Genomic DNA, 12,635 nt, shown 5'->3' on the forward strand with positions numbered 1-12,635 from the left:
TGGGATGACTCGACTCGTTTAGACTCGACTCGAGCCGAACTGAGTAGGTGAGTCGATTCGAATTGAGTGGGTGAGTTGATCCGAACTCAAACCGAGTCAAGTTCGGTCACCCAATAACTCGACTCGACTCAACCTGAAATCCAACTCGACACTAACTCCACTCGATTTGAAACCTAACTCGTACACACACACATGTAACCCAAGATTTGATGTTTCCGATTTGAGATACCATGTAACTGATGGAGATGCCACAATTCTGGCAAGTGCACCTAGGTTTTGAGTTGTCATTTCAACCTAGGGATATGCTGACTCGACCTAACTCAGTACTTGTGACTAGGTCAGACTCATTTTGGATTAGTCTAGGCTAAACCTGGACTCAGATCGGGTGAGGCATGCTGAACTCAGTAAAGAGCCGGGTCAAGCTTAAGTCAAGTCTATTTTAAAACCAAATCAAGTCAAGTCAGCCCAAACCCAGTTCAACTCGACTCACTCAATGCTTGGCTCTACTCAAAACCATGATGGGGATAGCTCATCAGTACATGTGGATGAGCTTGAACCATTCAACATCCAACCCAAGCTCGGCCCATTTATTTGTTGGCCTAATTTTAAGAACCTCAAAGGCGGGAATCAAAGGTGGACCCATATCATGAAAGTTCAAAATCATCATTAGATATATACTCTAATTAATATCGACCATTCATTTTTCTAGTCATTTATTGTGCCATCATCAAATTCACTTCTAGGAGGGATTGGCAACTAATGTGCAACAACATATTTGATAATCCCGATTAATAATCTGACCTTCTCTGTTATAATTAATATGAACCGTCTATTTTCATAAACATTGATTAGTTGAGATCAACAGTTGAAGTGACTTTTGGGAAGGGTATTTAATCAAAGGTGGGCCTTACATGATCCATGGTCCAGATCACTGTAGAAACTCCTCTACTGTAATCAATATGGCCCATCAGATTCTTATCCATGATCCAATGATCAGGATCATCAAAACAAAGTTACATTAAAAAGGATGGATAATAAAGTTGGGTCCCACGGGTCGAATACTCTTACCATTAGAATGATAAATATGGACCATTCATTTTCAAAAGATTGACCGGATGGTTAGCCTTAGTAGGCCAAAGTGATTTTTAGAAGTGTCTCGGAGGACCAAATGTCACACCTACATGATCGACGGTCCAATTTATTTACGAGACAATTTCTACTATAATACATACGGACCATACATTTCTTATACATGATGGGTTGGTTTGGATCGTAAAATCAAAATGCCTTTGAAGAGTGATTGGCAATGGAAAGTGGGCCCCACAAGACGGATAATCCAGATCAATGATAGAACGGTTAGGATCACACCACCATCGACCAATGAGCTGGCAAAATTGATGGACGGTGTGGATAAAACGCATACATCGTGGTGGGACTCACATGGCTTTTCCACCACCGTCACCACCCAATCCGAGTCAGGAAACTACCACGTTGCGTACTGACACTGACGATAGCCACGTCTCTCTGTGAGCCCCACGATGATGTATGTGTTTTATCCAAGCCGGCCATCTATTTTTGGATTTTTTTTTCAGGAAATCATCCCAAAAATGATGTAGATCCAAATCTCAGGTGGACCACACCACAGGAAAATAGTGGTGATTGAATGCCCACCCTTAAAATGAGCCGAAAAACGATTGGACGGCTTGGATATAACACTACATCATAGTGGACGATTGGACGGCTTGGATATAACACTACATCATAGTGGGGCCCACAGAGCAACATCCAGTAGGACGCTGCTGGCAGTGTCGGTAAGCAATCCTCGTCCGTTAAATTGTCCGATCATCTCCATTTCTGGGACAGGCTCCATTCACGACGGGGACCACAATTTGAACGGCCCAGATTGTTTTCGTCAGTTACTGAAGCGGAACCGAGCCGCTGCAAGGGTTTTTCTCTTCTTCCAAACGCCACCCCACTCCCAAACCCTCTAATTAGGGTTTTTCGTTTCTCTCTCTTATTCATGGCCTGAAACTATCAATGCCGTCCGTTTCTTTCCCGACCGTTTCCCGTTTTCCTGCCGTCTTCTACCAAAGACCCTATCTTTTTCAAATCCAGACTCTGAAAATGTCCGCCCATGCCACTGGCAAAAGACCCATTTGCCCCTCCTGCTCCAAACCCGTCCGCCTCTGCCTCTGCTCTCGCATCAAACACCCGCCTATTGAAAATTCGATTGCTGTGACGATCCTCCAACACAGTCACGAGAAAAATCACCCTCTCAATTCGACTCGAATCGCCTCATTGGGGCTGAAAAATCTTGCTATAGTTCCAGTTTCCGACGTCCATTTTGAAGCCCGGTTCGACATCCAGCTGATGAAATCCGACCTGGAAGGTATGAATGACGGTTTTGAATGTGGTAGGGACCGTTTGGAGAAACCCAGATTTGGTTGGATTTCAGATTCTGTAGAAACCCAGAAAGAAGTCAGAGAATGGTGCTCTGGAATGGCTGTTTTTGCTGCTGAATCGGACAATGGGAGCTGTCGAGACCGCCCGCAAAAACTGAATTCTGATCAAAATTTGGATTCTGGAGAAACCCAGGAAGCAGTCAGAGAATCAGACTCCAAAACTGCAATTTCTGCTGCCAAATTGGAAAATGGGAGCTGTCGACACCAGCAGGAAGAAACAGATTGTCATTCCGAAGAAACCCAGAAAGCAGCTGGCAAATGGGACTCTAAAGCTGCAATTTTTGCTACGGAATTTGATAATGGAGTAAGTAATTGTCATACCCACTTGCAGATTTCTCAATCCCATGAGGAGAAACTCAATCCCAGACAAATTCCAGCATCTCCAACAGAGAGGGAAAATGCCCATTTGCTGAACAATCACAAACAATTAGAAAAATCAGATTTTGAGCGAGTTCCCGATTTCTCAGCGGAGATAGAAACATTATTGGGGTCAGATTTGAAAACCAGTACAATTGCTGCCAATGCAGAAAATGGTTTTGTAAATGGCTTTTCATATCATCACAACAGTCAAAATTTCTCGGAAAAGGTAGATTTTGAGCAAAATCCAGCCTCAGAATTTGGCAATGAGGATAGAAGTTTTGCTGTTACTTCGAAGATCCATCAAAACAACCAGAAAAAAACAGAGTTTGATATGACTTCAGATTCTACCACAGCCAAAGAACCATCATTGAATACCCAAAAACCTGTGATCAACCTGAGTCCCAATCAAATGGAAGAATGCATGACAGCTAGAGAAGATACCATTACCGCCACCATTGCTAAATGCAATTTCACCTGCTCTCTTACCTGCCTCCAGACCTCTCAAAACAGCTCCAAAAAACCCGATTTTGGTTCCCTTTCATCTTCCTCAATTGGCAAAGACGCCATTTCAAATGGGTTCATCGTGAAAAGGGTGCAGACAAAGCTGTCAATTGGTAGTAGCACGAAAGTTGGAGAGTTTGAGGAATTCAATATTGCAGTTCCACCTGGATCAGCCCTCCTTTTTCCAAGTGAGAAATCGATTGGTTTGGATTCTGTTGATTTCAAGGTGAAGCATTTGATCGTTTTGGATGGAACATGGGCGAAGGCGAAGAGGATGTACCATGAGAATCCATGGTTGAAGCTTTTGCCGCATTTGAAATTGGATTCAAGGGAAACAAGCTTATACAGCGAAGTAAGGCATCAGCCAAAGGCTGGGTGCTTGTCTACCATTGAGAGCATTGTTTGTGCCTTGAAGGCATTGGGAGAGGATAGTACGGGTTTGGATGATCTTCTGAACGTGTTTGAATCGATGGTCAGGGATCAGAGGCAATGCAAAGATGAGAGGTTGAGTAGAGAGTCTTTGGCGGCGTAAGCTTCTTCTGATCCCTTCTACCCATTCACTAGGCTGTGTTTGGATGAACATATTTAACTGAATTGCAATGAATGGTTCAACAAAGAGGAAATGGCTAGATTGTAATGAGGAATTGCAAGGTCCTTGTTTGGTGATGCAAAGGACTTCCAACATGTGGGGCGTTGGTTCAGTTATCCAAACTGTTAATCTGATGGGTTCCTATGTGGGTGGGAGATGTGCTGGAACTCTGAGATCAGATTATCATTACCCCCCAAGATCTAGCCTTTTCCATTGAATGTGGACCTTCGCCATCTAATTGTTGGGAGCTAATTGAAGCACTGGATCTTATACATTTAGGAGATTTCCAGTGGATTCCCATTCATGGAGGGGCCCATCAGATTAACAGATTGGATCACCAAACCATGTGCACCACATGTTGGGAATCTTTGCATTTGCTTATGAGCCACAACTGGTTGTTTCTCAATTGTAATTAACTTGGAATTCATAATGAGGAAGGAACCAAAAACTACAGTCATAATCCTTTCGAGTCCAACTTGGAGTTCAGTTTCTCAATGTGAGGACTAAGTTAATTGCAATTTGGCCGTTTCCACTTCCTGAACTAAAATTGTTGCAATTCAATTCGATGGTGCATCCAAACAAGACCTAAATTAATGATTAATGCGATTGACATATATCCTAACTCCATTGGATCTTTTGATAACACAATAGAGATGAGAAGTTATGTGGGCTAGACATCTTCTTGGAATGCCCCTTCTACTCGATTCATATTTACTGGTGATTTTGAAAGCAATTTGTGAGAAATGTCCTGCTCCCTTCTGATTCTGTTGTCATGTAGAACTTATCATCATTGGTTTCTTATTAATGAATTGTGGGGAAATATGTATTTTGCCATAAATAGGCACGACAAGCTATGGATTCTTTCTTTTTTCTTTCAGTTCTTATCTTAGTTTCAACATCATCCAGGTATTTTGATTGCCAGCTTGTCAATTTTGGCTATAATTTCATAATTGTCGAAATCTTTTTTTATCTAAATGCCAATATATATTTGTTATAGAGAGCGTTAGTCTGTTCCGAATGTTATGACGCCTGTTCTGCATTTACAATGTTGTCTGTGCAATTTATCATACTTGAATCAAAATGCTCTAATTGAATGTCTTGCTTTTGGGTGTGTTTGGTTGCACCAAATATCATGATAGTTCATGATCAATCAATCTACTTTTGTGCAAAATTGCATTATATTCCATGAAATTTTGTGCAGCCAAACACACCCGGTAGAGTTCTTTCAGGTGTTTCTGATTTGGTTGTGGGATGACATTGCTCCTTGTTCTCTGTTCTTTTCTCCCACTACTGCATGATCGGGTGCTCAAATGCTTCAGCTTCACCCATATATTTACATTAGATCTATTCAGCCACCAATTTTGATATTAAACTGTCCACCTCTATTATCACAGCAGCCTCTTTCTAGTATGGGTACTAATGCATATCATAGGCATTGACATGTACAGGCAAAACTTTTCTGGTGCTTCTGTCGTACCAAGGGTGCAGTTGTGTTCCTCCCCAAACTGAATTGCATTTGTTAGTTTATAAATTGAAAATAACAAGATTGTACTTTCCCTAGCATTCACACTGAGGTTATTTGCTCCAAATATCAAAGATGGGCATGAAACCGCAATTTGAGGACTACTTCCTCATTACAAAGACATGGAAACATTGTTACATGTTTGCCATTTCCTGATAATTAAACTGACCATCTGCAATTCAGTTCTCACGTGGCAAGTTTTCATGCTCGATTGAACTTGAGTTTCGCAATTCATTCAATTCGTTGTAGAGGAAAAGTGGGCGTCATACTGTTTGACCGACAGTTGCAACCAAACCCAATTTTCATTTCCGTCCATCTGACATTGGACTTAAAAACTAATAGGAATTGAAATTTTGGAGCTAGTCACATCATTCTGATCTGCTGTGTCACATTTACCCTTTATCCAGGCCTATTTATCAAGGTTTTACAACTCAAACAAGTCTCGCACGACTCATCCAAGTCGACTTCGACTGAGACCCATCCCGGCTCGATAGCACAAGTCAGAATTGACCGCGCCTTGGCCAAGTCATGACTAGACTCAGCACCCAGCTAGTTGGTCTGAGTCACCGAGTCTTAAATCCACTCTGTTTATTGGTTCTTGTCTTGCTCTTGCCACCCTCTCATTGCTAATGATGGCATTAGAAATTACATGGTACTGTGCATGAAATGATGTCAGTATTTGAAAACTCCTATCATATAGGCTACTACCTCCTTTCTTTTATCCTGAAAAGAAGGAATGATTAGGAGACATCAATGAAGGAAGATAATTGCTTCTCATCCCCACCTCAGACAGAATATTCAAACGATGATGTCGGTGCTGGGCTCTCGAGAAGAAAGAAACTTCCAAGTTGTACAGACTCGTTCGCCAAGGCCCAGAGGCTTTTAGATCAACTATCCACTTTCTTGCAATTCACTTCAAATGATCATCCAAACACAACCTAAAGAGTTCAATAGTGGAGTGGGCTAATGACCCTTAATGCGCATCACCCGTCCTACCTCAGCACCTGCCCAAGATTGTCAGCATTGAAGATGGCGCCCATGTTATAACTACACATTTTTTTTAATGGTCTTAATCTCTCTTTATGGTGTGTTTGGATGTACTATTTGTTTAAATTGCAATTGTTAGTCTAATAAGGGTTTAATTTCTATCAGAGGGGTCGTTTGGATGCTTGTAATTTTTAAGTTGTAAACAAAATACGCCTGAAAGTTATTTATAGGTAAATGAAATCACTTCTTTCTTTGAAGTTTTCAAATGCACTGGAAAGCTGTAAAAGTGACTTGCAAGTTGTAACTCACAGGTGAATTTTTTTATGCAAATACCATTTATAAGTGAGCTACCTATAAATCCTTTACAAATAATAAAACTCAAAAGCATCCAAACGACTTGAGGAAAAAGTTCATGAGGGGAGGTAATAAAGAAAGACTTAATGGCCTATGTTTTAGTTGAGGAATGAGGATATAGTCATTGATAGAGTGGAATGACGACTCTGGAGGGAAAAGGTTCAAAAGAAAGACTTAATAGCCTATGTTTTACTGAGGATATGGTCTTGTTAACAGGTCCGGTTCTAGAGTTACCCGACTTAGGCTGACGGGGTCCAGGTCTGGCCGACTCGGGCTCAAGTCTGACCAGGTTCAGGTACCCATTGGGTCCTTGGACATTGGTTTTGAGTTGGGTCCGGGTCGAACGCATACAAGTGGTTGGACCCACGTAAATGGATGGACTTGATCACACACGTGTGCTACTTTAACACATTGTGTACAGGTGCTCTTTTCCATACATGTGTGTAGAAAACCTTACTCCGCTGGTATAATATAAGATTAATATGTTTAATTATTATTATCATAAATTAAATAGACCTGCTTTTAAAAAATAATAAAATAAAATAAAATTACTAGACCTGCCCGTTCCATTTTGAACGGGCTAAACACGGTGGACTCGACCCAAACCATTCTTAACCGGGAGCGGGTTGGGTACTCCCCCCACCACGACCTAGGACCTAGCCAGACATGGACGGTCCTGTCATGTGATCTGTGGGGCCCACTGTGATATATATGTTTTATCCAAATTGTCCATCCATTTTGAAATATCATTTTAGGGCATGAGCTCAAAAAGGAGCTAGATCGAAGGCTTAAGTGGACCACACCACAGGTAGCAGTGGTGACAGTTACCTCCACTGTTGAAACCTTCCTAAGGCCCACCATGATGGTTAGTTGCCATCCAACCCGTTCGTAAGGTTACATGAACTTGGATGAAGGGAAAACATTTTTATAAAAAACTTGTGGCCATAGAAGGTTTTTGGGCTGTCCGCATTCAATCCTCACTTTTTCCCGTGGTGTGGTCCATTGGAGCCTTCAATCTACCTTTTTTTGGCTCATACCTAAAATAATCTTTCAAAATGGATTGTATATACTATTAAAAGTGCCTCTTGAAAGTTAAATTTTAACTTGATTGTATAGAGATGAGATAAATTTTCATTTTGTCTTTATATTTGTAAGAGACTGTCTACAGTGTTTGAATGGTTATGACCCACTATTTAAATGGTTTAGATCAAATGCCATGAATGGTCCACCATTAAATGGTATAGGTCATGTGATAGGGCCTACGTAACAAGCACTTTGAATCTCACCCAAAATGAAAAATTTTCTCTGCCTCTACAAAGTTAAAAGAGATAGAGCATGTTTGTTTAACCATTATCCATGACAAATGTTGGTAAATGAAAATTATTATTTTTAACCTCTATTTGAAGAGAGGGGGTGGAATTCACAAGCTAATATATGCCTTGAGAACCAGGGATTGCATTGGTGGGTTCCACCATGATGTATATATTTGATCCATGCTGTCCATCTATTTCATCAGCTAGCTTTAAAAATGAGGTAGACTGTAAGCTCAAGTTGATCACATCGCAAGAAATAAGGAGATAATAACATCCACCATTGAAAGCAAAAATTTGTGTTAGGCCTGCAGCCATGTACATCTATCATCCAATTTGCTCATAAGGTCAGAAAGACATGAATGGAAATAATATTAGCTTGATTGAAAACTTCTATGGCTCTAAAGAAGTTTTCAATAATTGGTGTTTAATTTCCACTATAGTGGATGGTGTGATCCACCGGTCCTTTGGATTTGTCTCATCTTTTGGCTCATGCCCTAGAATGAGGGGATAAATATGCTAGAATCAAACCAATACATTACAGTGGGCCTCATGAATTTTACCCATGTCATTCTTCTCGATTTCAAAAATTATGAAACTGTGAATGTAAAGACCCCTGGTTATAGGAATTTCCTTGGGCAATTAATTATTACCTATTCATACCTTCATTTATTATATGGTAAATGGGAAAATAAATAGGCCCTAATTATCATTTTAATATAGTCAACAATTAAATTTAAAATTCACTTATCAACAACATTGACTAGGTTCAACCATGTGTTATTTTATAACTGTATGTGTCTGTATGTCAGATATATTTTACACCCCAGAGGGGCTATAATTGGAGATACCATTGTTTCTGGTACAGAAGTTCATATATCAATGGAAAATGCCCTACCTTTGAGTGCAGTTTGAACTATTGATTTACATATAATTGTATGTAACCAATTAGGTTTACAATGAAACCTAGAAATCGATAATTGATCCAATTTGGAACTAGGAATGTCAAGAATCATTCGATGACGATTAAGAAATATTTATTGAATCGGTTTCGCCAATCCTTGGCCGACCATTATTGCTCTATCTCTCCACAATCGAAACCGCAATATAGATTAGAAGAAATCCATAATAAATGAAATATTATCTGGAATAGAAGATGAAAAGCTTTAGGTTGGAGATTGATGATTGGCTAAGGTTTGAAATGATCTATGTTACAAAATCAAGATATTGTTAGATTAAGAGCCTAACGTAAGGGTTCAATACCTCTCTCAGTGTTCAAATACCGCCCTTTACCTCTGCAAGCTCTCCACTTGCGAATGCCACCAGTACTACCAAAATTCAGACCGTCATCATTATCACATGGTACTCTTAATTGTTGCTGGTTTTGCTCGTGATGCTATGTTCCAACAAAACAGTTCTTTCCCAAAAAAAAAAAAAACTCTACGGTTGATCATTTGTCATTTGGACAACCAGCTCAATTCGCATCTATGTAAGATGATAGGTCATCTCCACCAAATGATGAGTTGGCAATTTATCCAATACAGAACACTCCTATCGAAAAAATGATTTGAACCATTTACTGAAAAAATGGGTGTCTCACTCTTTTTCTATCCAATGCTGAATCGATGAGCTATGTATAAAATAAGAAGAATTTTGTGGATTTTTGTCAGCTTCTTGGAAATCCGCTGGTCATCACTCATAAATCAATGTAGCTCAAAAGAAGAAACTGTATCAGTGATTGCGTACTTACCATTCTTTTGCTTACATGACCCTCCCCTGCCCCTCAAACGGTGCCCTCCATTTGGGGGGGAGTTAGTCACACCCGTCCTCCCAAGCTTGCTCTCCTCTTTGCCGTAAAGGACGTGTGTGTGTGTGTGTGTGAGAGAGAGAGAGAGAGAGAGAGAGAGAGAGAGAGAGCAAAAACGTTGTCCAATAATACTATAAAGGAAGTTAATTTTTGCTTTTGGGCTAGTGTAGTTATCTGATTTCTTGCGAAACATAATGTAAATAAATCACCATTACCATTTCTAGGAGTTTGTTCATTAAAATTAAGATTATAGTCGACAATTGAGAGTCAAATACACGAGGTAAATAAAATATAATTATTATATTTTCATGTTATAAAATTATATGATTTTTGGGTGAAACTAACAGTCTAGCACAATCATCATTGCAGGGCTTGTACAGCGCAACACGATAACGGATTTTAGTTCTCGACCATTTCTGGGCCCACAAATTCCTAGAGAGATTTCTACATTTTGAAGTTTTGTCCAGGTATCATCAGTGAAAGCTCACAGTAAATAAAAATATTTAAAAATATCTATTTTAAATTTTTTTAAATATAGGCTTACATAACAGTTCCGATGGGAAGACTGCGTCCTGCCCGCCCGGACTACAATCCATCTCCGTGGATCCCACCGTGATGTATGATTTTATCCATGCCGTCTATCCATTTTTTTTCATATCATTTTAGGGCCCGTTGGCTGGTTAGATTGGAATAGATTGGATGGCATTGGAAGTTAAATCCCGAGATTGGCAGGGCGTGCCAAACAGAGACGGTGATATGATCCCAATCCCATGGATCTTAAGGGCCTGTTTGGGCTGTTTGGGCAGTGGGATTAGAAGGTATTCGGTGGGATGGGATTGAGAAGACATAATTATTACCCATGGCAAGGATTGTCCCCTATTGCCATGGGATAAAATTAATGTCATGCTTTGTTGATAATACGATGGTGCATTGAATGGATATACCCACCATCATTTGAAATTACTTAGAATAACATACATGTGTTATATCTAAGCTGTTCATTTGTTTTGTAATATCATTTTATGGCATAGGCCTAAAAATGAGGTAGAACCAAAACTTACCTGGCCCCAAAGAAGTTTTCAATGGTAAATATTCAATTCCCATTGCTTTCTATGGTGGGGTCCACTTGAGCCTTATATTTACCTAATTTTTTGGAGGGTCTGTTTGGGCAGTGGGATTAGAAGGGATTAGGCGGGATGGGATTCATCTGGTCCCGTGCCAATTCCACTCCATGTTTGGGAAGAATGGAAAAGCTTGGAATTACATTAAATGGAATTGCATTGGGTCTCGTGCCAATTTCACTCAATGTTTGGGAAGTTGTGTGGGTCCCACCATGATGTGTGGGATATATCCACACCGTCCACTCATTTATCCAGATTATTTTAGAGCATGGGCCAAAAAATCAGATAAATCTAAAGCTCAAGTGGACCCCACCATAGGAAGCAATGGGAATTGAATATTTACTGTTGAAAACTTCTTTGGGGCCACGTAAGTTTTGGTTCTACCTCATTTTTAGGCTTATGCCATAAAATTAGATTACAAAACAAATGAACAGTTTAGATATAACAAATATATGTTATTCTAAGTAATTTCAAATGATGATGGGTATATCCATTCAATGCACCACCGTATTATCAACAAAGCATGAAATTAATTTTATCCCATGGGAATAGGGGACAATCCCTGCCATGGGTAATAATTATGTCTTCTGAATCCCATCCCACCTAATCCCTTCTAATCCCACTGCTCAAACAGACCCTAAGGGCCCGTTTGGCCGGTCGGATTGGAAGGGCTTGGATGGTATTGGAAGGGATTGAAAGTCAAATCTTGGGATTGGCCTGGCGTGCCAAACAGAGTCAGTGATCTGATCCCAATCCCATAGATCTTAAGACAATCCACTGGCAACACCATCATTACCTTTAAATCCTATCCAATCCAACCTAATCCTTTTAGGGCCCGTTTGGCCGGATGGATTGGGAGGGATTGAATGGTATCAGGGTGGATGGCACGGATTTCTAAGTAATGATGATGCTGTCAGTGGATTGTCTGGAGATCCATGGGATTGCAATATCCGTGGATTGCAATATCCAATCTGCTTGGCGCGCCCGACCAATCCTGGGATTAAACCTTCTCATCCCTTCCTATCCCTCAAACCAAACACGTCCCAGTCAAATTTGAAAGGATTAGGTTGGATTGGATGGGATTTAAAGGTAATGATGGTGTTGTCAGTGGATTGTCTTAAGATCCATGGGATTGGGATCAAATCACCAACTCTGTTTGGCACGCCAGGCCAATCCCATGATTTGACTTTCAATCCCTTCCAATACCATCCAAGCCCTTCCAATCTGACCGGCCAAACGGGCCCTTAAATTTGCCCGAGACGTGTTTGGTTTGAGGGACTGGAAGGGATGAGAAGGTTTAATCCCAGGATTGGCCAGGCGCGCCAAACAGATTGGATATTGCAATCCACGGATATTGCAATCCCATGGATCTCCAGACAATCCACTGACAGCATCATCATTACTTAGAAATCCGTGACATCCACCCTAATACCATTCAATCCCTCCCAATCCATCCGGCCAAACGGGCCCTAAGAGAATCCATTGGCAACACCATCATTACCTTTAAATCCCATCCAATTCACCCAATCCTATTCAAATTTTCCTGGGACGTGTTTGGTTCAAGGGATTGGAAGGGATAGCAGGGTTTAATCCCGGAATTACCAAACAAACTAGATATAGCA

General features: G+C 40.5%; 1 protein-coding gene across 2 annotated transcripts; it reads left to right on the forward strand.

Annotated features, from left to right (window-relative positions):
- The first annotated feature begins 1,902 nt into the window (after positions 1 to 1,902).
- On the forward strand, positions 1,903 to 6,568 carry LOC131239932 (uncharacterized). 2 transcript variants are annotated; one of them, XM_058237876.1, is made up of 2 exons: positions 1,903 to 3,851; positions 5,842 to 6,125. In XM_058237876.1, the coding sequence occupies exons 1-2, from the start codon at positions 2,038 to 2,040 to the stop codon at positions 5,906 to 5,908; spliced, it is 1,881 nt and encodes a 626-aa protein (XP_058093859.1). In that variant the 5' UTR covers positions 1,903 to 2,037; the 3' UTR covers positions 5,909 to 6,125. The 2 variants fall into 2 exon arrangements, with proteins under 2 accessions (XP_058093859.1, XP_058093866.1); XM_058237883.1 differs by lacking the exon at positions 5,842 to 6,125 and adding an exon at positions 6,135 to 6,568 and having other exon boundaries at positions 1,904 to 3,851.
- The last annotated feature ends 6,067 nt before the right edge of the window (positions 6,569 to 12,635 follow it).

The sequence above is a fragment of the Magnolia sinica genome, chromosome 1 (genome assembly GCF_029962835.1).
Source record: "Magnolia sinica isolate HGM2019 chromosome 1, MsV1, whole genome shotgun sequence".
Classification (NCBI taxonomy): domain Eukaryota; kingdom Viridiplantae; phylum Streptophyta; class Magnoliopsida; order Magnoliales; family Magnoliaceae; genus Magnolia; species Magnolia sinica.